We start from the raw sequence: 27,138 nt of genomic DNA on the forward strand, positions 1-27,138 counted from the left end.
AGGTTTTCAACAGTTGGGGAGGCACAGGTGTGTAATGTAAAGAGTCAGTATGTGTTACCTGGAAATAGTCTTCTCATGTCATGTGTGTATAGTGTATATTGTGTGATGGTGTATATTATTATTATGACATCAGTGTGTACTGTGTACATTGTGTGATGGTGTATATTCTTATATGACATCAGTGTGTATAGTGTACATTGTGTGTGTCAGGTGTATATTATGTATATATAGGGATTGTGTGTACATGAACTAAGTGTGTATCATGTACATTGTGTCAGGTGTATATTATGTATACATAGCGATCATGTGTATATTTAGATGAATTAATAAGTGTGCATCATGTGTACATTGTGTAATGCTTGTGTATATTATGTATATAGGGATTGTGTGTATTGTTACATGAAATAAGTGTATCATGCGGTAGATGTGAATCCTGTCGGGTGTACACATGTGTATGATATCTGGCCACAACACTATCCCTACACTTGCAATCATATTGTCTTATTTTGCTTTGTGCGTATTTCCAGGCAGCTGCGATGTGTCGGGGATACAACATTTGTACTCATTGTAATAGTGAATAGTGTGAAAGTCACCTCCTATACAAGTCAATGGAGATTGTGTCGGCTGCTTCACTATAGTAGCACAACGTCCATGATGAGATGTGATCTGAACCTATAAATCAGTGGTGTCCAAGCGATGGACCTCCAGAAGTTGCAAAACTACAACTCCCAGCATGCCCGGACAGCCAACGGCTGTCCGGGCATGCTGGAAGTTGTAGTTTTGCAACATCTGGAGGTCCACAGTTTGGAGACCACTGGTATAAATGATCAGTATAGTAAAATAGGAATGACAGGGCTTTGGCATGTAGTGACTGTGCTGCTTTCTTAGACAATTATGCTGATGGTGCATATTTCACAGACACAGTGCGTGTAATCATAGGGGAGAGGTATGAAAACATGTAGAGGAAGAGTAATGCAGTTGCCCATGACAGCAAATCAGATTGCTTCTTTCATTTTTCATAGGCCTTTTTAATAATGAAAGAAGTGATCTGATTGGTTGCCACTTTGTCAAAAAATTTAGGCTCTTAGCGCACTTTTTGATCAAAACGTGTCCCCCCCATCCACCACGCGGAGGTGGCCTCGTTTCGGATGGGACCCTAACACACATTATGAGCCTAACACTCATTTCACTCACCTCTGCTGGGCATATGGCCTCTGACTGGGTGACATGCTGGATCCATTATCAATTAAAAATACCTCCTGTGAAAAAGGGGAGGGGTGCACGGCTACAGAGGGTGCCATTTCCCCTAAGCTGTATATATAACTGCGCCACTATACAGTAACCCCCCCGACCTACGATGGCACCGACATATGATAAAATCGACATACGATGGCCTCTCAGAGGCCATCGCATGTCGATGTCAGCATCGACATACGATGCTTTTATATGTCGGGGCCATCGCATTAACTGCTATCCGATAGCGCAAAAGGCTTAAGCTGCTGTCGGATAGCAGTTTAAGCATCCCTGGCAGGTTCACTTACCTATTCCCGCTGCTCCGGGTCCACTTCGCGATCCTCCGGTGTCTTGCGCATCTTCTCCAGGGTCCGGGCCTCGCTTTCCGGCGTCGTTATTACGTCACTACGCACGCCGCGCCGGCGCAGCAGCCTAATAACGTCATCAGAAAGCAAGGCCCGGACCCTGGAGAAGATGCGCAAGACACCGGAGGATCGCGAAGAAGACACCGGAGCAGCGGGACAGCATCGGGAGCCCCTGGGACAGCATCGGGAGCGGTGAGGACCTGGTTCCGGAGCGACGGGGACAGGTGAGTACAGCTTCCTATACTTTACATTGCACGGATCCCTCAACATACGATGGATTCGACAAACGATGGGTCGTTTGGAACGAATTACCATCGTATGTTGAGGGACCACTGTATTACATATATTAGCACACTAGGGTGCCATGTCTGTGACCCTTTTTCTTAAACTTATGAATGCAGAAAAGTAGATGCCCCGTATTCCACAACCAACTTTTGTTTTGTTTAACAGGTTGTTTCAGCTTGTTCAACCCATATAAACATATACTTACCTCCTTGCTCCCGCCATTTCCCCCGGGCTGCTCCTGTTGCACAGTGTGTGCTATGTCTGGGGATGGCGCATGCATTGCCTGCTCAGCCAATCAGCGGCTGAGTCGGGACTCCACTGTGGCTGCTTGACTGTCGGGCAGGCAGTTCATGCGCCAAAGACAGCAGGTGCTGTGCGGCAGGAATGTCGGCTGCAGAGACTAGTAGGGTAAGTATGTGTTTTTTATGTTTTCAAGCACTGCGCTGAGCACGGTTTTAAAGTCTGAATACCCCTTAAGAATGAAGGTGGCCTTACCCCTTTAACAGATGTTAGCAGGCTGTTTGGCTGACAGCTGTCTTCTGACTTCACTATATAGTGGTCCCTCAAGTTACAACATTAATTGGTTCCAGGACAACCATTGTATGTTGAGACCATAACTCTATGGAAACCTGGTAATTGGTTCTGAAGCCCCCAAAATGTCATCCATAAAATAGGAAAAAGTGAGGATTAAAGATAAATAAGTAGATAACTAATATACACTGCTCAAAAAAATAAAGGGAACACTAAGATAACACATCCTAGATCTGAATGAATGAATTCATCGTATGAAATACTTTCGTCTTTACATAGTTGAATGTGCTGACAACAAAATCACACAATTATCAATGGAAATCAAATTTATCAACCCATGGAGGTCTGGAAATGGAGTCACACTCAAAATCAAAGTGGAAAACCACACTACAGGCTGATCCAAATTTTATGTAATGTCCTTAAAACAAATCAAAATGAGGCTCAGTAGTGTGTGTGGCCTCCACGTGCCCGTATGACCTCCTTACAATGCCTGGACATGCTCCTGATGAGGTGGCGGATGGTCTCCTGAGGGATGTCCTCCCAGACCTGGACGAAAGCATCTGCCAACTCCTGGACAGTCTGTGGTGCAACGTGGCGTGTGTGGATGGAGCGAGAGATGATGTCCCAGATGTGCTCAATCGGATTCAGGTCTGGGGATTGGGCAGGCCAGTCCATAGCATCAATGCCGTCCTCTTGCAGGAACTGCTGACACACTCCAGCCACATGAGGTCTAGCATTGTCTTGTATTAGGAGGAACCCAGGGTCAACCGCACCAGCATATGGTCTCACAAGGGGTCTGAGGATCTCATCTCGGTACCTAATGGCAGTCAGGCTACCTCTGGCAAGAACATGGAGGGCTGTGTGCCCCCCCCAAAGAAATGCCACCCCACACTATTACTGACCCACCGCCAAACCGGTCATGCTGGAGGATGTTGCAGGCAACAGAACGTTCTCCACAGTGTCTCCAGACTCTGTCACGTCTGTCACATGTGCTCAGTGTGAACCTGCTTTCATCTGAGAAGAGCACAGGGCGCCAGTGGCAAATTTGCCAATCTTGGTGTTCTCTGGCAAATGCCAAACGTCCTGCACAGTGTTGGGCTGTAAGCACAACCCCCACCTGTTGACGTCGGGCCCTCATACCGCCCTCATGGAGTCTGTTTCTGACTGAGTGGATACATGCAAATTTGTTGCCTGTTGGAGGTAATTTTGCAGGGCTCTGGCAGTGCTCCTCCTGCTCTTCCTTTCACAAAGGCGGAGGTAGTGGTCCTGCTGCTAGGTAGTTGCCCTCCTACAGCCTCCTCCACATCTCCTGATGTCCTGGCCTGTCTACTGGTAGCGCCTCCGTGCTCTGGACTCTACGCTGACAGTCACAGCAAACCTTCTTGCCACAGCTCGCATTGATGTGCCATCCTGGATGAGCTGCACTACCTGAGCCACTTGTGTGGGTTGTAGCCTCAGTCTCATGCTACCACTAGAGTGAAAGCACCGCCAGCATTCAAAAGTGACCAAAACATCAGTCAGGAAGCATAGGAATTGAGAAGTGGTCTGTGGTCACCATCTGCAGAACCACTCCTTTTATTGGTGGTGTCTTGCAAATTGGCTATAATTTCCACCTGTTGTCTGTTCCATTTGCACCACAGCATGTGAAATTGTCAATCAGTGTTGCTTCCTGAGTGGACTGTGTGATTTCACAGAAGTGTGATTGACTTGGAGTTATATTGGGGGAGATTCATCAAAACCTGTCCAAAGGAAAAATTGCTCAGTTGCCCATAGCAACCAATCATATTACTTCTTTTATTTAGCAGAGGCCTTGTTAAAAATGAAAGAAGCGATCTGGTTGCTATAGACAACTGAGCAATTTTTCCTCTGGACGAGTTTTGATGAATCTCCCCCATTGTGTTGTTTGTGTTACCTTTATTTTTTTGAGCAGTGTAGATAAAGCAAATCCTTACATATAAAAGTAAGAAATAGCTGCTGGGAGGTGTAATCACCGTCTATGTAGAGGACAGGAGCTTCTTCAGGGTCCTGTACAGTACACACAATGTCCTAAAAAAAGGAAAATGGAGCCGCCCCACCTGATGTCCAAAGGAGCAGCTAACTGTGGCACAGGTAAAGAGTACAGAACATGTAATACCTCCCTGTACTGTAGGGGGCGCTATCAGACAGGAATTGAGTGCATATGCCTCAGTAGTACTGGGGTTTTACCAGTGAATGTCCATTCTGATTGGTCAGTTCTTTCAGCCATTGACATGTCTGGACTGTCTGTAGCATTGTATGATGAGTCTGGTTTCAAGTTACAGTGGTCCAGAAAAGACCATTGTATGCTGAAACTATTGTATGTTGAGGCCATTGTAAGTTGAGGGATCACTGTACACATGAACATCTGGCACGGTAAATATTCATGTGTACTCAGTGGATAGAGGAGGGGTAAGCTACCGTGAGACTCTAGAAGCCACTCTTTCACTATCTCTTTATATCTATGAGAACAGTAAGGACAGGCAGGTGAAATCAAACATGCCCGACCCTTCTCTCCAATGATATTGTCTGATAGTGGAGAGTCATCTATTGTACTGACCAAAGGGACTTCATAATGGGATCCTGACAGGTGGGCATCATGTTATAGGGCAGGAGCTGAGAAAACATTTATTCTATCTTTGCACATTGTGGGCTCAGGAGTTCAGTGGGTAGTCCTATGTACAGGTTGATCCATGTACAGATAGGTGACAGTCACTGGGAGGGCCACACTCTGTCCTCCTAATCCCAGAATGAGTAGAGATATCAATGATTCAAGGGATTAGCCAGCTTGTTTTTATTTATCCTGCATGCCCGGGCTGCAACAGCAAATCTTAACTTCCCTCTCGCTGCTCCCCGAGTGTGCCAATATCGGTGTCCTAATCCCACATTCTTGGGCCCCGCATTGGCCGGTGATGTGCTGAGTGGCAGTGTTAGGTAACATGTCTGACCCTGGTCTTCTTGGTGCCCGGGCCCATTACATCACACTGCCGCTCAGCTTATCACCAGCCGAGTCAGGTCATGGCTGCGGCTGGCCATAGGCTTAGCACATTGGGATGTGTCAGGACCTAGAATGCGGTAGAAGACCGGGCCGTAGAAGGGAGGATCGGTATTGGTGGATTAGGGTAGCTGCGGGAGGAAAGTTAAAGGGGTATTCCAGGAATTTTTTTTATTTGACTATGCTACAGGGGCTGTAAAGTTAGTGTAGTTAATAATATAGTGTCTGTACCTATGTGTGACGGTTTTCTCACAATTCTGTGATTTTCACTCCAATATTTATTTTTAACAGTATACAAAATGACTGTTGCAGGATGCAATGCAGCCGAGACCTGACATCACCAGTTAGCTGATGACAGGAGCCTGTCTGCTTTAATGGGTGGAGGGATCGCTTGGTGGGAGAGAGATCAATCTGCAACTAATGCAACAGCTGTAGGCATCCTGATTGAAAAACACAGGTCTTTTGAATGGATGCAGCACATTTATGTTTCAATGGGTGGGGTGGCTGATGTGTGGGAGGGAGGAAAAGGGAATTATGGGATTTGTAGGCAAAAGAAGTAAACTCAAACAGGAAATACTAGTTCACAAAAAGCTATCCACAGTGTTATGGTAATCTCACAACATAGCCATTTATCCCCAAGACAAGAGCAGATCCTTCCTAAGCATGTCCATTACTGTCTGCCAGGTACGTACTAAAATCACCTTATGGTGGAGAACCCCTTTAAGGGTTGTTATTTTAGTTGTTGCAGGCCAGGCATACAGGATAAATAAAAATTTAAAAAAACACACTAGATAACCCCTATAACATGATAAATTACAAGTTGGATTGGAACATTTTTTTTTTTTTAATTTAAACCTGTACATCTCTCTCTCATCTCTCTCGCTCTCTCTCTCTTATATATATATATATATATATATATATATATATATATGTGTGTGTGTTTGTCCTCCTTCCCTATTACATGCTGCTTACAGTTTATACTGTGGTGAAGATGTCCAGCTTTAAAGGGGTACTCCGGTGGAAAACTTTTTTATTTTTTAAAATCAACTTGTACCAGAAAGTTAAACAGATTTAGCTTCTATTAAAAAATCTTAATCCGTCCAGTACTTATTAGCTGCTGAATGCTACAGATGAAATTCTTTTCTTTTTGGAACACAGAGCTCTCTGCTGAATCATGAGCACAGTGCTCTCTGCTGACACCTCTGTCCATTTTAAGAACTGTCCAGAGTAGGAGAAAATCCCCATAGCAAACATATGCTTCTCTGGTCAGAGATGTCAGCAGAGAGCACTGTGGTTGTGATATCAGCAGAGAGCACTATGTTCCAAAAAGAAAATAATTTCCTCTGTAGTATTCAGCAGCTAATAAGTACTGGAAGGAATAAGATTTTTTAATAGAAGTAATTTACAAATCTATTTAACTTTCTGGCACCAGTTGATCTAAAAAAAAAAAGTTTTCCACTGGAGTACCCCTTTAATGGGGTTGGGGTCTGCCCAAAGAAACAGTAAAGGCCTTCTCTGCAATTGGAATAACTTTGTGGTGAGAAACTTCAAATTTCTTGGAAAATTAGAATCAAACTTTGTGTCCTCCTTTAGTTCTACAGTACAGTGGTCCCTCAAGTTACAATATTAATTGGTTCCAAGACGACCATTGTATGTTGAAACCATAACTGTATGGAAACCTGGTAATTGGTTCTTAAGCCATCAAAATGTCATCCAAAAATAGAAAAAGGTGAGGATAAAAGATAAATAAGTAGATAACTAATATAGATAAAGCAAATCCTTACATATAAAAGTAAGAAAGATCAGCTGGGAGCTGTAAATCACTCTCTATTTCAGTGTTTCCCAGCCAGGGTGCCTCCAGCTGTTGCAAAACGACAACTTCCAGCATGCCCGGACAGCCGTTGGCTGTCCGGGCATGCTGGAAGTTGTCGTTTTGCAACAGCTGGAGGCACCCTGGTTGGGAAACAATGGTTTATGTAGAGGACAGGACCTTCTTCAGGGTCCTATACAGTACACACAGTGTCCCAAATGGAGCCGCCCTTACTTGGTGTCCAAAGGGGCAGCTAACCCTGGCACAGGTAAGGAGTAGTACAGAACTTGTAGTTCCTCCCTGTACTGTAGGAGGCGCTACCATGCACCAGTCAGTGCATGCACTTCAGTAATACAGGTGATTTACCAGTGAATGCCCATTCTGAGTGGTCAGTTCCTCCAGTTGTGACAGGTTTCACAGATCTGGACTGTCTGTAGCATTGTATGTTGAGTCTGGTTTCAAGTTACGATGGTCCAGAAAAGACCATTGTATGTTGAAACTATTGTATGTTGAGGCCATTGTAAGTTGAGGGATCACTGTACTATTTAGTTAGGGTATGTGACTTTGTATCTAGGCCATAATAGATCCTTTTTAGTGTTTTATTTGCATCTGTATAATAGGCATAGAAATGATTCTAATATGAAGCATTCATATAGTTCTGGTTTACTGTACACATCCTTACAGGACATACGTGCTCTGCTTAGGGCTCCAGTCTTGTGACTTCAGCGCTGTAGACGTTACCAGCCGTCTGCTGCCTCATAGGGAACAATGGCTGCAATTTAAACTGTACTGACCAATCGTGTGGGAGCATCCGGGGACGCCAGCAGAGGCGTCCTCCATTGTCCTGCCTATGGCTAGCATTGGGGGAGGGGGATCCCCACAGCATGGGCTGATCGCATAATGAACAAATAATTAAGAATTCAATGACCTCTGCATCCAGACTAGTATTTTGGTCAGTATTTTTAGGCAAAACCAACAATTGGTCCAAAACACAAAAATAGGTGCAAATCTTTTCATTATAGTTTTTCGCTGTGTTTGTTAGACTTCTGGATGGGGCTAAAAAAAAAACCCATCTGAACCCAGTTGTACAGAGGCCATCTTGTTGTGGTGGCACTTGAGATGAGAATTTATTTAGTCGTCAATGGCAATAAAAAAAAGTATTAGTGATTCCAAAATATTGAATGGTATTATTTATAGGTGTAGCAATGGTTGTTTGGCTTAGGGATTAGTTCTGCTAGGAAATGCAGGAATAACATTAGGGGATTGCATTCCCAATATTACAATTGTCCAAGTCGTAATATATTAAGAATAGAAATGAGCGAACTTACAGTAAATTCGATTCGTCACGAACTTCTCGGCTCGGCGGTTGTTGACTTTTCCTGCATAAATTAGTTCAGCTTTCCGGTGCTCCCGTGGGCTGGAAAAGGTGGATACAGTCCTATGAGACTCTTTCCTAGGACTGTATCCACCTTTTCCAGCCCACCGGAGCACTTGAAAGCTGAACTAATTTATGCAGGATAAGTTATCAACTGCCGAGCCGAGAAGTTGGTGACGAATCGAATTTACTGTAAGTTCGCTCATCTCTAATGGCCACTGTGAGCAGTCCATTACTAAGTATGGGTTGGGGCTGGCAGAGCCTATCTCAGTGTTCTTCAACCAGGATGCCTCCAGCTGTTGCAAAACTACAACTCCCAGCATGCCCGGACAGCCGAAGGCTGTCCGGGCGTGCTGGGAGTTGTAGTTTTGCAACAACTGGAGGCACCCTGGTTGGGAAACACGGAGGTAAAGGGTTGTAAGGCTGCGTTCACACGGCCGTCTAGACCCGTCCCGTTCTTCTCCCGTCAAAGATAAAAATGGACTTTAAAGAAAAGAAAAAAACAGATAATTGCGGATGCAAACAAATGTTATCCGTTTGGATCCGTTATTGTTCAGTTAATAAACCCCCCCCCCCAAAAAAAATATTTTTTTTGTTGTTCTGAGCATGCTCAGTAGTAAGAACTGATCAAAAAACTGATTGAAAAAAAGGATGACATTAAAGGCTCATCCATTTTCCATAGACTTCAATGTTAAATTTACCGTATCCGTTTTTTTTTCTTCCGCTTCTTTGACGTAAGAAAAAATACTGCATGTGCCGTTTTTTTCTGCCGTCGGAAACAAACGGAAATCAATGCAGACGGGTACAAACGGATGTAAACTAATTGTAAAAAGAAAATCCCATTGACATGAATGGGATTTTTTTTAAACCGTTTGTAATCCGTTTACAGCCTGCAAGTACGGAACCGAAATGGGGATAAAAAATGGGGACGGACGGCCGCATGAACGCACCCTAAAGCTGATCTCCAGTCCCTGCAGTTAACCAATGTTCTCCATTCAGTTAAAGGGGTACTCCGGTGAAAAAATCTTTTTTTTTTTTTTTTTTTCCAACTGGTGCCAGAAAGTGAAACAGATTTGTCTATTAAAAAATCGTAATCCTTCCTGTACTTATTAGCTGCTGATTACTACAGCGGAAATTCTTTTCTTTTTGAAACACAGAGCTCTCTGCTGACATCACGAGCACAGTGCTCTCTGCTGACATCTCTGTCCATTTTTGGAACTGTCCAGAACAGCATATGTTTGCTATGGGGATTTCCTTTTACAGTTCCTAAAATGGACAGAGATGTCAGCAGAGAGCACTGTGCTCGTGATGTCAGCAGAGAGCTCTGTGTTTCAAACGGAAAAGAATTTCCACCGTAGTATTCAGCAGCTAATAAGTACGGGAAGGATTAAGATTTTTTAATAGAAGTAATTTACAAATCTGTTTAACTTTCTGGCACCAGTTGATTTAAAAAAAAAAATAAAAAAAAAAAAGTTTTTCACCGGACTACCCTTTTAACTAATGTAGAAAAATGGTAGTGTCTTCTCAGATGCTGTACATCACCATGTATGTAGGTATTAGCTGTGAGTAGGATATTTAAAATGTACAATGTCAGGATTCAGATACCATAATAGTAACCTATATTCTTGAATGTGTTTTTTATGTAATGAAGTCAAGAGAGAACTGTCTGTGTCACTTCTATAACATAGAATGGACGGCTTCTACAAGGAGCAGCTCCTGCTCTAGGGGACCTGTATTATATAGGAAAACCTTAGTGCATGTTTGTTGTACAATGGGATCAGAGAAAACTCTGATCCCAGCTGCTAAATGGGAACTCCAGAAGAAAAAAAAAAGAAAAAAATCAACTTGTGCCAGAAAGTTATGTTACTTTATTTGTATAAAAAAATATTAATCCTTCCAGTACTTATCAGCTGCTTTATAGTCCATAGGAAATTGTGTAGATCTTTCCAGTCTGTCTCTCTGCTGACACCTCTGTCTGTATTAGGAACTGAGCAACTCCCTATTGGCCAAACTGGAGAGAACCACACAACTTCCTTTGGAGCATTCAGCAGCAGCTAAGTACTGGAAGGATTAAGATTTTAAAATGGAAATAATTTACAAATAACTTTTTGTCACCAGTTCATTTGAAACTATCCCTTAAAAGCCCTAAAGCACCACTGTCAATGCTGAGAGTTTGGAAAAAACAAGGAGGCCGAGTATGAACATTTACCGTGGTGACGTGGTACTTAACGCACCATGACGTACATTTACATTGCCGCCATGATCGCGAGCACCGGAGCAGTGCTCGCATCATGTGCGGCAGGTCCCGCCGGTAATGGCGGACATCCGCGATCGTGCGGATGTCAGCCATTAACCCCTCAGATGCCGTGATCAATACAGATCACGGCATCTGTGGCAGTGCGGTACTTTGAATGGATGATCCGATCGCTCGCAGCGCTGCCGCGGGGATCCGATCATTCAGCATGGCGGCCGGAGGTCCCCTCACCTGGCTCCGGCCGTCTCCCGGGGTCTTCTGCTTTGGTCTGAGATCGAGCAGACCAGAGCAGAAGATCACCGATAATACTGAGCAGTGCTATGTCTTATACATAGCACTGCACAGTATTAGCAATCAAATGATTGCTATTAATAGTCCCCCTATGGGGACATAAAAAGTGTTAAAATAAATAAATAAAGTAAAAAAATGTAAAATAAAAAAGTAAAAATATGTGAAAAATCCCCTCCCCCAATATAAAGTAAAACGTCAGTTTTTCCCATTTTACCCCCAAAAAAGTGTAAAAAATAATAATGAATACACATATTTGGTATCGCCGCATGCGTAAAAGTCTGAACTATTAAAATATATTGTTAATTATCCCGTACGGTGAACGGCGTAAATGTAAAAAAATAAAAAATAGTCCAAAAATTGCTGCTTTTTTGTCGCATTTTATTCCAAAAAAAATTTATAAAAAATTGATAAAAAGTAAAACCTAAGCAAAAGTGATACTGATAAAAACTACAGATCATGGCGCAAAATGAGAGTTATAGGTGGTCAAAAAAGGGCAATTTAAACCATACTAATTTTGTTAAAATGGTTTGAGATTTTTTTTTTAAGCGGTACAATTATAGAAAAGCATATAATCATAGGTATCATTTTAATCTTATTGACCCGCAGAATAAAGAAAACATGTCATTGTTACCAAAAAGTATACAGCGTGAAAACAAAACCTTCCAAAATTTGCTAAATTGCAGTTTTCTTTTCAATTTTCCCCCATAAATAATATTTGTTTGGTTGCGCAGTACATTTTATGGTAAAATAAGTGATGTATTTACAAAGTACAATTGGTGACGCAAAAAACAAGCCCTCATATGGGTCTGTGGATGGAAATATAAGAGAGTTAGGATTTTTAGAAGGCGACGAGGAAAAAACGAAAATGCAAAAATAAAATAGGTCTGGTCCTTAAGGGGTTAAAGGGGTACTCCGGTGGAAATGTTTATTTTTAATTTTTTTAATGAACTGGTGCCAGAAAGTTAAACAGATTTGTAAATTACTTCTATAAAAAAAATCTTAATCCTTCCAGTATTTATTAGCAGCTCTATGCTACAGAGGAAATTCTGAATTCATTGAATTCCTTTTCTGTCTATCCACAGTGCCCTCTGCTGACACCTCTGTCCGTGTCAGGAACTGTCCAGAGCAGCATAGGTTTGCTATGAGTATTTTCTCCTGCTCTGGACAGTTCCTGACATTGACAGAGGTGTCAGTAAAGAGCACTGTGGACAGACAGAAAAGAAATCCAATAAGAAAAGAATTTCCTCCAAACATATGCTGCTCTGGACAGAGATGTCACCAGAGAGCACTGTGCTCGTGATGTCAGCAGAGAGCACTATGTTCCAAAAAGAAAATAATTTCCTCTGTAGTATACAGCTGCTAATAAGTATTGAAAGGATTTAAAAAAAATTTATAGAAGTAATTTACAAATCTGTTTAACTTTCTGGAGCCAGTTGACTTAAAAAGTCCTAAAAAAATGTTTTCCACCGGAGTACCCCTTTAAAGAGGGAGATTTATCAAAACCTGTGCAAAGGAAAAGTTGCCCATAGAAACCAATCCGATTGCTTCTTTCATTTTGCAGTGGCCTTGTTAAAATTGAAAGAAGCGATCTGATTGGTTGCTATGGGCAACTAGGCAATTTTTCCTCTGGACAAGTTTTGATAAATCTCCCCCTAAAAGCTTACACAGTCGCAGAATCTCTTCCAGTGACAAACAACGGACCTGGACGAAGGAGTCCCATTGACTTTGAATGGGCTCTGTCTGTTTTCTTTCTGGTGTCCACTGTCGGGCAGAGAAAGAAATCAGACCTGCAGTATTTTTTCTCTCTCGCTCAGCTGTCGCCATCTGAACGGACCCAGCAAACTGAGCTCGACACACACTGTAGACTGTACACCTGTTCAGCAGAACATGTTTCAGCATCAGGAGATCCTCCCAATATATATCTACTGACAACATGCTGTACCCTGAGCCTTACTTCTGTGTATGCCGTGTAGAAGTAGGGAAATGTGGATGACAAGTTGATGATGACTATGGTGCCCGGCACGCAGGGGGATGATTATGTTAAATATGATAAACTTGTTTTTCGTCCGTATTGTTCTGTGGAAGAATGTCTTGACCTATAATGCCCTTGTTTCATCTTGTGTAAAAGAGTCCATTATTTTTTTAAGGTGTCAAACATGATGGGACGATGTGTGATACATGCAGACAACAGCCCATTATTGGAATCCGCTGGAAGTGTGCCGAGTGCACGAACTATGACCTGTGCACTGTATGCTATCACGGTGATAAACATCATTTAAGGCATCGGTTTTACAGAATCACAACTCCAGGAAGTGAGCGGTAAGATCAGTTTATATCTGTGGTATTTGTTATTATAATTGTATTGTGTTGGTGTTTTATAGAATCATTTATGTTAAAAGGGATTTTTCCCCTTAATTAGCTATCCATAGAATAGTCCATCAATGTTTGATTTGTGGGTGGTCAATCCCGGGACCTTTTATTGTGGTGATCTGCAGGGGACTTGCACTGTAGGTCTATGTTATTGTCTCAGTAACAGGTGCACTGCATTCCCAGCTCATTCTAGCGATCAGTCAAGGTCTGAACACTAAGACCCCAACGTTAAAAAACTTCTGACATATCAAAAATTTTAATGTGCCAGGTACACTTTAAACTAAATTTTTAAATTAAAGAATCCTAATAAATAGATTGATTATTAATATGGCCTTTGACACTGGAGTTGGCTGACAATTATATTGTTTTGACTTTAATACTAAATTGTATTATGATGTCTGGTGCCGCCAGTGCATAAACTTTCCTTCAGCTGCAAACATCCGGAGAGCCACAGGCAGAGGCCCAAAAGCCAGAGGTGACTGCTGTGCTGCAAATTGGCAACAGTATTTTAAAGGGGTACTCTGCACCCCTAGACATCTTATCCACCTATCCAAAGGATAGGGGATACGATGTCAGATCACCGGGGTCCCGCTGCTGGGGACCCCCGGGATCTCTGCTGCAGCACCCTCTTGGAGGGCTTCCACCTCACACCGGGAACGCTGGAGGCTTCGGATCCCGAACACCATGGCGGACGAGCGTCACGTCACGACTCCGCCCCGTGTGATGCCATGCCCCGCCCCCTCAATGCAAGTCTATGGGAGGTCCGTCATGCCCCCTCCCATAGACTTGCATTGAGGAGGCGGGCGTGATGTCAAACTTTAAGGGATTAAGAAAACAGTAAGGCTAGATTAACTCTGCAGAATTTTTCTGTATGGAAATTCTTAGTGTGCCCGGTGCTAACTGAATCAGTCAGTGTTGGGACCACGACACTGCCGTCTCCACAGGTGACAATGTATTCCGCACGGATTCACCCTAAAGAATGACAAAGATTGTTCTTTCAGTGGTGGAATTTTTGAAATTCCGTAGTGTGGACTGTGCAGCTGAATTCTTGTTGTCAGCAATGGGATTCTGCTGCATCGAAGTTGAAATTATACTCGAAAATTCCGTAGTTTGAACCTAGCCAAATTCTTTGTGTTTTTATAATAGGAATATGGAATTGTAAACAATGTACAATTTACTACTTCTATTCAATACAAGTTCATTAAATCCTAGTGTCCTTTTGGAATCCCGACGGAAGTCAAAGAAGATAACAGCAAGAGGAATCTTTGCAGGAGCAAGAGTAGTGCGAGGAGTTGATTGGCAGTGGGAGGACCAAGATGGTGGCAATGGCAGGAGAGGCAAGGTAATATTCTTCCTCATTGTTTTTTCCCTGAATTAAAAATTTTCTCAAGGTTGATCATTCAGCTCACAACACCTCTCATCGGGTAAGTACAAACAGCAACTCTGCACCATCTGCCACAGTCACATGTTTGATAAAATAGTTTCTCAGTGCTTGGATAAGATTTTACGACCTTTTAAATAAATAATATGCAATGATAACAGGAATTCTGTTGTTGCCTATTTAACCAATTGATGGGCAGTGGGAATTATACAGTGGGTTGGTACCTTTTAAAGGGGTACTCCGCCCCTAGACATCTTATCCCCCATCCAAAGGATAGGGGATAAGATGTCAGATCTTGGGGATCCCGCTGCTGGGGACCCCCGGGATCTCGGCTGCAGCACCCACCTCAACGGCTTCCGGCAACGCTGGAGGCTTCGGATCCCGACCACGCGAGTGGAAGAGCATGATGTCACGACTCCACCCCGTGTGACATCACGCCCACCCCTCAATGCAATTCTATGGGAGGGGGCGTGACAGCCATCACGCCCCCTCCCATAGACTTTCATTGAGGGGTGGGGCTTGACATCACACGAGTCGCAAGCTGGGACTTGTAGCTTTGCATCATCCTGGTTGGGAAACACTGGTATGGAGGGTCACACAGTGTTGCCCCTCCATTGATGCCATTGTTTCCCAACCAGGATGCCTCCAGATGTTGCAAAACCCTGGATAGATTATCACTCTGAAAAATAATAGACACTGTTTCTGTTTTTTGTTGCCTGAGATTCATCAACCACACCCCCGTCTGTTGTGTTAAGGCTGGTGATCACAGAGATAAAACAGACTTTGCTATTGTTTACAGCATGTTCATTCATGGAGCCACAGCTCTAGTTACCAAGACTGAAAATCATGAAAGTCCAAACACTGTGCCAGAATATTAACCACCAAGTTTATGTAGTCTAGCCTTGGTTCTGTTGTTACCATTTACTTATTATTACTAAAAAGCTAACATATTCTTATTATCTAATTTCCTTTAAGGTAACTGAGATCCAAGACTGGAGTGCGTCAAGCCCACACAGCGCTGCCTACGTCCTTTGGGACAATGGAGCTAAAAACCTTTACAGAGTCGGATTTGAAGGCATGGTAAGTAGCTAAGAAGGGACCATTCCTAGAAAAACTCAGGACTGGGGGTGGCAGGTTCAGGAAAGTGCCGCCTTTTGTGCCTCCTTCTATTCACTCTTTTTTTTGCATGCATATGTAGCCTAAGTAATTTAGTACAGCTCTTTTGTGATACATGAAGCAATGCTGCATTGACAATAGGGTGGGATCAGGGAGCATTTGGGTATTTTGACCCTTCCAGCTGTTCCAGTGTTACTTTTGATCTAATGAGAGTCGTCTCGTGTTACAGCTACTCATTATACTTGCAGGAAAAGCAGGCTTCCTTTTAACGCATTCAGGCTTAGATGCTGGAACATCTATTGATTGTCAGTGTTGGACAGCTTTTTTTCTTTTTGGCGCCTGCCTATAGTTATCTGGGACTAAAGTGCCATAAAAGAGAATTTACTTCCTTTTGTGTCTTTTCTCTGTTGTTGCAAAACTGCATCATAACTTGTGTCCTTAGTAAAAAATAAAAATCTCAATGTTAAATAAAGGGAACCTAAATAAAAAGGTTTTATGAATGGTTAACTGTTTTAACCCCTTGAGAACCAGGCAATTTTTCATTTTTGCACTTTTAGTTTTTTCATCCTCCCCTTCTAAAAATCATAATGCTTTCAATTTTCCATCTACAGACCCATATGAGGGCTTGATTTTTGCGCCAATCATTTCACCACAAAATCTATGGCGAAACCCAAAGAAAATTTGTGGGCATAAAAAAAGAAAATAAAACACTTTTTTTTAAACTTTCTACACTGAAATAACACCTTCTATTTATTCAGTAGGTCCATGCGATTAAAATGATACCCAACATATATAGGTTTTATTTTATTTTTTTTATTATTTTAACTTTTTTCGAAAAATTATAACTTTTCGTACGAAAATTGGCATGTTTGTAAATGTCCTCTTCTGACCCCTATAACTTTTTTAGTTTTTTGTATACGGGGATGTGTTGAGGCTCATTTTTTGCGCCGTGATCTGTAGTTTTTAATGGTACCATTTTTGTTTTGATGTGACTTTTTGATCACTTTTTATAAAAAATTTTAGGGTGTACAAAGTGACCAAAAATATGCAATTCTGGACATTTTTTTTATATATATACACCATTGACCATTTATTTTTGTTCACAGATTTTTTTTTTAATTGGAAAAGGGGAGGGGGGTTGATTCAAACTTCTATTAGGGAAGGGGTTGAATCACTTTTATAAATTATAATTTTTTTTACAAAATGTTATAGTTTCCTTAGGGGACTATTACATACAATCTTCATATTGCATACACGGCTTAATGCAATGCCATGGCTGGCTGGAGGATCGGACAATGAGAAGGCTGATAAGGGCCCTCCTGCCGTCCTCTCAGCTGATTGGGACACCACGGTGGTCTAGATCAGCACCGCTGAGCAGCTGGGAACATTTTAGATGCCGCGATCAACTTGGATCGTGGCATCTAAGTGGTTAGTGCCGGGCATCATATAAGGGGAGCGTCCCAAGGCAAACAGGTATGCCTTCATCCTCCAAGAGGTTAAAGCGATAGATAGAAATATATATATAATTAACTTTCAAAAAGCAATAGATCACATTTTTACATATGCTCAACTCCATAATCCATAGTTCTGTGTTCCTACTGCTTTTACAATTGAGGATAAATCCATGCAAAGATTTCCACAAGGAGGGGACCCAGTGTCCAGACACATTCCCATGTAGTCAAACAAACAGATAATGGGGTCGGCACTACTGAACTGTACAACTAACGGATCAATCACCGGGAGATTCATCACAGAACTTCCAGCATTACGTCCCGGTACACAGTGGTGCTCAGTGTCACAATAGTCCAACAGGAATTGCAGGCAGAAGAATGATATACTACAGCACTCACATTCCGGGTGGATAAAACACAGCAGTCTTTATACTTACATCAGGGTTACAGAAGGAAAATGCAGGGAGGGAGCAGACAAAGGAAACTACATCCATTTTGCAGCAATCAGCTGCTTCCACACTCCCATGAAGTATCGAGAGTACCTTTCCCTTTCTCAAGCAGGGGAGTTATCAAATACCACATTGTAATAAGCCATAACACTCTCAGATCCATCCACTGGCAGACTATTGATTTTATAATGGTATATATAAATATATATTGAATTTTGTGTTCCACCGAGGTGTCTGTTATTTCAACAGGGAAAATAGCATTGTCTTAAAAAAAGTAAAACAAATCATGAAATCTGTAACGGGTCCCTAAAAGAGCCTTTGACACAGACATGAAATGATCAGACTGCTTAAAAACAATATTGCTGCTTATAAAAAAGAGACTTGCAAAGAAGAATGGGCAGCCATTCTAGCACAGAACAGTGTAGTGTCAGAAATGGACACAGATGTAACATAGCCTAAGAAGTTACACTCCAGGCAGTTTGCCAGTTCTACTCCACACATCCTAATGATCGCTTTTAAAATGTGCATTACTTTTTTGACAACAAGCTTTGACCTAAACAGCGACATTTCTAAATAAATCCTAAAAAGTTAGCTATTTGTCTCAAAAAGTTTAAAACTTAATTTCTACATCTCTGTGGCCCCACAAACCCCAAGGGAAGTCAGAATCGCCAGCACCTGATTGTTTAACATGTTAAACAATCACAGTAGTGTAAGGCTAACCTAGAAATCCTTTACCTCCAGTGTCATAAAGGGAAATATAAAGTTTACCTATTGGGCACTGCAGATTTTTGTCTACTTTTAAATTGTAAATCTTTCTAGAAGAGCTTGTCCTATTAAAGGGGTACTCCAGTGAAAAACAATTTTTTTCATATCAAGTTGAGTTGTTCTTTTCAGTCTGACCACATTTCTGTCTGCTGACACCTCTGTCTGTCTCAGGACCTGTCCAGAGTAGAATCATATCCCCATAGCAAATCTCTCCTGCTCTGGTCAGTTACTGAGACAGACAGAGGGGTCAGCAGAGAGCACTGTGGTCAGACAGAAAAGAGTCATTTGGAAATCTGTTTAACTTTCTGGAGCCAGTTGATATGAAAGAATGACGAAAATCACAGGACCGTGTTGATGATATGCAAATGATAAGTGGAAATTAAAGAGTACCTGTCAACAAAAAAACGTTTTATATGTGGTTAAATAATGTATAAAACAAGTTCCTAAATATGTCTTTAAAAAAAAAAAATAATAATAATAATAATAATTTCACTTGGGACATCCCACCACTAGGGGTCTCCCTACATGCCCCGGCCGCTAGTGATTTCGGACTCATGCTGGCCTGGCATGAGCCTGAAGTCTCAGACTGCGGCCGGGACACGTGATGAGTACAGCGCTGCTCCCGCCTGTCAATCAGACAGACGGGAGTGAGTGCAGTGTCGGCAGCATCTGCAGACATGGCGGCTGGAGACAGGGGAGAGCTTCTCCCGGCCGGCCTGCAGCTGTAAGCTCCACTGCTCTCCCACGTCCAGACTCTGCTACAGTGTGAAGTGAAGAGGTAGCGCCTGCTGGGGCACAGCCCCCATCCTCCCCTCGCACACAGCAGGAGACGGAGCTGCCAAACAGCTCAGGAAAAAGGTATTTTTAGGTGGTTTTGAGAAAAAATAATTACAGGTATAGTATTAGTGAGAGTCAGGGACAGATGGGGAGGGGTATTAGGGAGAGTTTAGATGATGATAGGTACTCCTTAAGGGGGAGATTTATTAAAACCTGTCCAGAGGAAAAGTTGCTGAGTTGCCCATAGCAACCAATCAGGTCGCTTCTTTCATTTTTTTTAATGAAGCAATCTAATTGGTTGCCATGGGAACTCAGCAACTTTTCCTCTAGACAGGTTTTGATAAATCTTCCCCTAAATATTCCAAACATCTCTAATTATTTAGCACCACATGTAGAAATACACAGTTACAGGACTTGGCATGCTATCAGTTAGGTTATTAATGGTTGTCTGAGGAATGTTCTGCCAAGCTGAATTCACTTGGGCATGCCAATCATCAAGATCCACTGACCACTCCCTTTGCAGTTGCAGACCAATGACTGCCCAGATGTGCTTAATGCGAGCCAAGTCCACAGATGCTGCATGCTATGGTAGCATGTTTAGGCCACGCAGGCTGCTCACATTAGCACAAGCAACATGTGGCCTGGCATTGTAATATAAAAAAATGGCCCCTGGGGCACTTTAGAGAAATGGCTGTGCCACATGTTCTATGACCAAATCAATGTAATGCCAAGTGTATTTGGAATGAAGACTTAAGAAGTCCGGCTATTGTACCTTACGCCATCCCACACCAAAATCCCAGGAGTAGGACCGCTGTGATATTTCCTTTTTTGAAGTTTCTTTTTCATTGCATTGCCCACGTGTTCTCTGGGCTATCCTTGTGTCCAATTTCACTTGCAGTACGGAATGAATCACCATGCGCAATTCTTTTAATCTGCCGATTTGCCCATACTTAGGTTCGCCTTTGTGCAACTCTTTGCTTTATTCCAGTTCATCATTGGTCTCCCAAAAACTGGACCACACAACGTTGAACAGAGCTGAAATATTGGCCTAGGATTCTATCCATCTCAGTTTGCGGCAAGGTGTGATAACAGGCACGTCGATAAACAGAGCACATCACACAGTCATACTGTACTTGACTACATCTCATTTCAGAGGTTTCATAAGGAGGAAAAAAAATTAGCAGATCTTGGTAACTCCTGCTACTCCCTTGATTTGTATAACCTTATGGCTCGCTCTTCATGGTGTTGCAATTTCAGTGCTGAGGAGTATAAAATAATGCATATTATTAAAGGGGTACTCCGCTGCTCAGCGTTCCGAACGCTGGAGTCGGTGCCGGGAGCTCATGATATAGCCCCACCCCCTCATGTCACGCCCCACCCCCTCAATGCAAGTCTATGGGAGGGGGTGTGTCACTCCCCCTTCAATATACTTGCATTGAGGGGGCTGGGCATGGCGTCATGAGGGGGCGGAGCTATGACATCACAAGTTCCCGGCTCCAGCGTTCGGAACAGTTTGTTCCAAACGCTGAGCAGCGAAGTACCCCTTTAACCCCTTAAGGACTCAGCCCATTTTGGCCTTAAGGACTCAGACAATTTAATTTTTACGTTTTCATTTTTTCCTCCTCGCCTTCTAAAAATCATAACTCTTTTATATTTTTATCCACAGACTAGTATGAGGGCTTGTTTTTTGCGCGACCAGTTGTCCTTTGTAATGACATCACTCATTATATCATAAAATGTATGGCGCAACCAAAAAACACTATTTTTGTGGGGAAATTAAAACGAAAAACGCAATTTTGCTAATTTTGGAAGGTTTTGTTTTCACGCCGTACAATTTATGGTAAAAATGACGTGTGTTCTTTATTCTGAGGGTCAATACGATTAAAATGATACCCATTATTACATACTTTTATATTATTGTTGTGCTTAAAAAAAATCACAAACTTTTTAACCAAATTAGTACGTTTATAATCCCTTTATTTTGATGACCTCTAACTTTTTTATTTTTCCGTATAAGTGGCGGTATGGGGACTCATTTTTTGCGCCATGATCTGTACTTTTTTTTGATACCACATTTGCATATAAAAAACTTTTAATACATTTTTTATAATTTTTTTTTTAATAAAATGTATTAAAAAAGTAGGAATTTTGGACTTTTTTAATTTTTTTTCGTTCACGCCGTTCACCGTACGGGATCATTAACATTTTATTTTAATAGTTCGGACATTTACGCACGCGGCGATACCAAATATGTCTATAAAAAAAGTTTTTTACGCTTTTTGGGGGTAAAATAGGAAAAAACGGACGTTTTACTTTTTTATTGGGGGAGGGGATTTTTCACTTTTTTTTTACTTTTACATTTTTTTACATTTTTTTTTACACTTGAATAGTTCCCATAGGGGACTATTCATAGCAATACCATGATTGCTAATACTGATCTGTTCTATGTATAGGACATAGAACAGATCAGTATTATCGGTCATCTCCTGCTCTGGTCTGCTCGATCACAGACCAGAGCAGGAGACGCCAGGAGACGCACGGAGGAAGGAGAGGGGACCTCCGTGCGGCGTTATGAATGATCGGATCCCCGGATCCGATCGTTCATTTAAATGGCGAACTGCCGCAGATGCCGGGATCTGTATTGATCCCGGCACCTGAGGGGTTAATGGCGGACGCCCGCGTGATCGCGGGCGTCGGCCATTGCCGGCGGGTCCCTGGCTGCGATCAGCAGCCGGGATCAGCCGCGCATGACACGGGCATCGCTCCGATGCCCGCGGTTATGCTTAGGACGTAAATGTACGTCCTGGTGCGTTAAGTACCACCTCTTCAGGACGTACATTTACGTCCTGCGTCCTTAAGGGGTTAAACTTAAAGGGGTACTCCGGTGGAAAACTTTTTTTTTTAATCAACTGGTGCCAGAAAGTTACAGATTTGTAAATTACTTCTATTAAAAAAATCTTAACCCTTCTTGTACTTATTAGCTGCTGAATACTACAGAGGAAATTATTTTCTTTTTGGAACGCAGAGCTCTCTGCTGAATCACAAGCACAGTGCTCTCTGCTGACATCTCTGTCCATTTTAGGAACTGACCAGAGCAGCATATGTTTGCTATGGGGATTCTCTCCTACTCTGGGCGGTTCTTAAAATGGACAGAGATGTCAGCAGAGAGCACTGTGGTCATGATGTCAGCAGAGAGCTCTGTGTTCCAAAAAGAAAATCACTTCTTCTGTAGTATTGAGCAGCTAATAAGTACTGGAAGGATTAAGATTTTTTAACAGAAGTAATTTACAAATCTGTTTAACTTTCTGGCACCAGTTGATTTTAAAAAAATAAAATAAAATATAAAGTTTTCCACCGGAGTACCCCTTTAAGACCCAAGCAGTATATTGTAATTAAAATATGCATCAAAGCTATCCCTGGACATATTTCTAAGCCTATGGACTGACTACAGAGGGTCTAAGAAATAAGTGACTGCATCCTCCCTGCTATTCTTAGCAGGGCTATTGTTGATCTGAAGAGGTGGCGAGTGATAGGCAAGCACAGGGGCTGCTGGTATTTGTAAGGAAATATTAGACATTGGCAAACTTCTCATATCACTGTGGATAGATTGGTCCATTATGGAGGACAAGGAACCTACTATTGAAATAGAAACAAAAATTAAAAATAACTAGAAGGGAGCGCTTCAATCTGAAACAATAATAGAAGCAGTATGGAAAAAACACTCGCCCGGTGTGAGCAGTGGGTCCTATATACAATAGGACCCACTGCAAACACCCTCTGGGCCACGTTGGTATATATAAATATATATATTTTTCTATTGCAAGATGTTCCTCCATCAGAGTAGGTATCCAATCAATGCTGGAGAGCGTCAGGGTCTTGGTCCGGATGGACTCCACGTACAACCGTACAGACAATATAGGAAGAAATAGATAAAAATAACCAGCGCTCAGAAGGACATCAGTTTAAAAGATGGGGGAGAAAAAGGGGATATACATGGATCAGTTTTATAACTTACTCCACATTGGGGGGGATGCAACTTTAATCGCAAGAACCCCCCCTCCAAGATGGCATGTAGTATTGCTGGAGTAAATGAATCCGTCATGTAAACAGAGGGATGCAGCTAGTATTCTTCATAAAGTTTATTCGTGACGCGTTTCCGAGGTTACAAGGGCTTTCGCTACCTCCTTCATCAGGCCTGATGCATCCCTCTGTTTACATGACGGATAACCAGCGCTCAGAAGGACATCAGTTTAAAAGATGGGGGAGAAAAAGGGGATATACATGGATCAGTTTTATAACTTACTCCACATTGGGGGGGATGCAACTTTAATCGCAAGAACCCCCCCTCCAAGATGGCATGTAGTATTGCTGGAGTAAATGAATCCGTCATGTAAACAGAGGGATGCAGCTAGTATTCTTCATAAAGTTTATTCGTGACGCGTTTCCGAGGTTACAAGGGCTTTCGCTACCTCCTTCATCAGGCCTGATGCATCCCTCTGTTTACATGACGGATAACCAGCGCTCAGAAGGACATCAGTTTAAAAGATGTGGGAGAAAAAGGGGATATACATGGAGGTATATCCCCTTTTTCTCCCCCATCTTTTAAACTGATGTCCTTTTGAGCGCTGGTTATTTTTTTATCTATTTCTTCCTATAAGGAACCTACTATGTCTGAAGTTTCAGCGCTTCATCTTAGGGTCCTAAGATGAAGTTTCGGGATGTTTTGTTGAATGGAAACTTTCTTTACTTCTGTATCCAAAAATCATTGCAGAAAATGTTTTGTTTATGCAACAAAGTTAAAACCAATTCTGCACAGGACAGTACACAGAACAGTTGAATAAAAGGAATGTAAAGTGAAGCTTCTGAGGAATGATATATAGCATAGATATCTGAAACATGATATTACTTATAGCCTGACTGGATCAGAACTTATACAACTGTTGCTTGTCTGCTTATCAACAGAAACGGATGTTTTCTCGGCGACACCAGAAGTAGAACTAGGAGCAGTGCTTGGATAACCGCATCCATTATGGTCATGAATCTAGTCTCAAGTGTAGTACTGATCTGCAGTGTTACAAGTCATAGACGGGTTTAATGACAATAACACTTTTTAGGCTTTCATTTTAATGATTAAATTTGTTGTTCTCTAGGTCTGTTTTAAATAAATAAATACATTTATTAATTAATTAATTAATTAAATTAAAGATGTGTTCCTTTAATATTTTAATTTTTACATTTTGTTTAAACAATTTGACACCCTGTGGTAGTATACTACATATGATAGTTTACTCCTGTGGAAAACTTTTTTTTTTTTTTTTTTAAACCAACTGGTGCAAGAAAGTTAAACAGATTTGTAAATTACTTATGTAAAAAAAATCTTAATCCTTCCAGTACTTATTAGCTGCTGAATACTACAGAGTAAATCGTTTTCTTTTTGGAACACAGAGTTATCCTCTGCTGACATCATGACCACAGTGCTCTCTGCTGACATCTCTGTCCATTTTAAGAACTGTCCAGAGTAGGAGAAAATCTGCTCTAGACAGTTCCCAAAATGGACAGAGATGTCAGCAGAGAGCACTGTGGTCATGATGTCAGCAGAGAGCTCTGTGTTCCAAAAAGAAAACCATTTCCTCTGTAGTATACAGACCCCAAAAAGTACTGGAAAGATTAACATTTTTTAATAGAAGTGATTTACAAATCTGTTTAACTTTCTGGCACCAGTTGATTAAAAAAAAAAAAAGTTTTCCACGGGAGTACCCCTTTAAAGGCATAAGCAGCAAATATACACTAAAATGTCCCTTTTAGTTAGAGTTTACATGGCATTTACATCAGTGTGTGCCTAGCATTTGTCATTCCTTCAAGACATGGCTGTAAGTCAGCTGTTATTTTTTAATACTATCTTAATTGTTTTGCTATAGTTGTCAACCAGAATAGTCCCTTGTTCTGTGAAGATGGGATGTATCTTTTGTTAGAGATACATAAGATTTCTCTAAAGTGGTTATTCAGGAATATAAAAACAGAGCACTACACCTGTCCTCAGGTTGTATGTGATGTTAATAAAACTTGGTTCTATTAAAGGGGTACTCTGTCGGAAAACATGTTATCCCCTTCCAAAGGATAGGTGCCGGATGACTGGTGACTACAGCCGCCACGCCCCCTCGATTCATGTCTATGGGAGGAGGAGTGACGGCTACGCACTAGCCGCCATGCCCCCTCCCATGGACATGAAAGGAGGGGGCGTGACTTCACGAACGCTGAGGCTCCAAGCTTCTGTGTTCGGACGCAGTCACTGCCGGCCCAGAGATCGTGGGGGTCCCCAGCGGTGGGACCCCTGTGATCAGACATCTTATCCCTTATCCTTTGTATAGGGGATAAGATGTTTTCCTGCAGAGTACCCCTTTAACTTCACACACATACACTTACATGCTCAGTTTAGCCCAAGTTTACATATTTTATTAGGGGGGGAGATGTGAGCTGCTGCTAGACACCTCTAGAAGTGTTTTTTCTATATCCTATATGTTTCGGCCAACATTTCTCTGGTGTGTGGGGACCTTTCGACTAAGCCCAAACCAGGAGTTTTGAATACAGTGGAGTGATGCGTCATACTTGTGTTTACTTTAACTTATTTGGTCAACTGTATTCTATATGGTTTTCAATATTACCTATTGGATTTCATAGTAATTAAACGTTTGTTACAGTATGTGTCTCTTGATTTCATTCTTGATTGTGTTTTTTTTTTGTCATGGTATAAAAGGGACATTTTATATATTTTTTGTGTTAGATTATAGAAGGAAGTTACATTTTTTATATGTATTTAAGTATTCTAGAAATTACTTACTGAATGTAAACTTTATTTTAGTCTGACCTGAAATGTGTGCAAGATGCCAAAGGAGGATCATTTTACAGAGACCATTGTCCTGTCCTTGGTGAGTTTTGTGGGCATTCACTGTCACTTCTGTCCTGCTGATAAATTACTGTAGACTAGAGAAAAGGACTGGTTAATGTTGCAGGCTCCATTACAGACTGTTACTATAGTTAGAAGCTTTCCACATGCACTTCCCAATAAGGATTGTCAGTGGTTTACTTCTGACCTTTTATTTCAATATGGGATAGTGATCCTTACAATTGTAAAAAGATCATCATCAAATACCCTGTGTGTTTTTATGCTATACTTAGCTAGTTTATACTCCATTTGTATGAAACAGCAGAGCAGGTATCTGCAGCTTTATTTTGCCTTTGAGATTTTATCAATGATTTTTTAAACTAGAACATTCCTTTTATATTTTGTGTTTAGGTGAGCAAAATGGTAACCGTAACCCTGGAGGTTTGCTTATTGGAGACCTGGTAAATATTGATTTGGAGTTGGAGATTGTCCAATCATTGCAGCATGGCCATGGTGGATGGACAGATGGCATGTTTGAGACACTAACTACCACAGGCACTGTCTGCGGCATCGATGAAGATCATGATATTGTTGTGCAGTACCCCAGTGGAAACAGGTAAGTAAAGCCGTACATCCTTGCTGTAAGATCAGTAACTAATATCTAATGGAAAGTGGGATTTAAATTCAGAATTGTTCTAATAGTAAAATTAGGTAAAGACTATACATTCTTATTGGCAATCTTATTACCGGTGCCTGTCTAATGGTTCTTCAGAACCAAGAAACATAAGGACA

General features: G+C 41.8%; 1 protein-coding gene across 2 annotated transcripts in view; it reads left to right on the forward strand.

Moving 5' to 3' along the window:
* Positions 1-27,138, forward strand: part of MIB1 (MIB E3 ubiquitin protein ligase 1) — a 176,688-nt gene that overhangs the window by 80,337 nt on the left and 69,213 nt on the right. For both annotated transcript variants that reach the window (XM_056521697.1, XM_056521696.1), the window contains exons 2-6: positions 13,302-13,473; positions 14,737-14,866; positions 15,881-15,985; positions 26,323-26,389; positions 26,758-26,962. In XM_056521697.1, the coding sequence (XP_056377672.1) occupies positions 13,322-13,473; positions 14,737-14,866; positions 15,881-15,985; positions 26,323-26,389; positions 26,758-26,962 (659 nt within the window). In that variant the 5' untranslated portion in view covers positions 13,302-13,321. The remainder of the gene's footprint in view (positions 1-13,301; positions 13,474-14,736; positions 14,867-15,880; positions 15,986-26,322; positions 26,390-26,757; positions 26,963-27,138) is intronic.

The sequence above is a fragment of the Hyla sarda genome, chromosome 5, assembly GCF_029499605.1.
Source record: "Hyla sarda isolate aHylSar1 chromosome 5, aHylSar1.hap1, whole genome shotgun sequence".
In the NCBI taxonomy this organism is placed as follows: Eukaryota; Metazoa; Chordata; class Amphibia; order Anura; family Hylidae; genus Hyla; species Hyla sarda.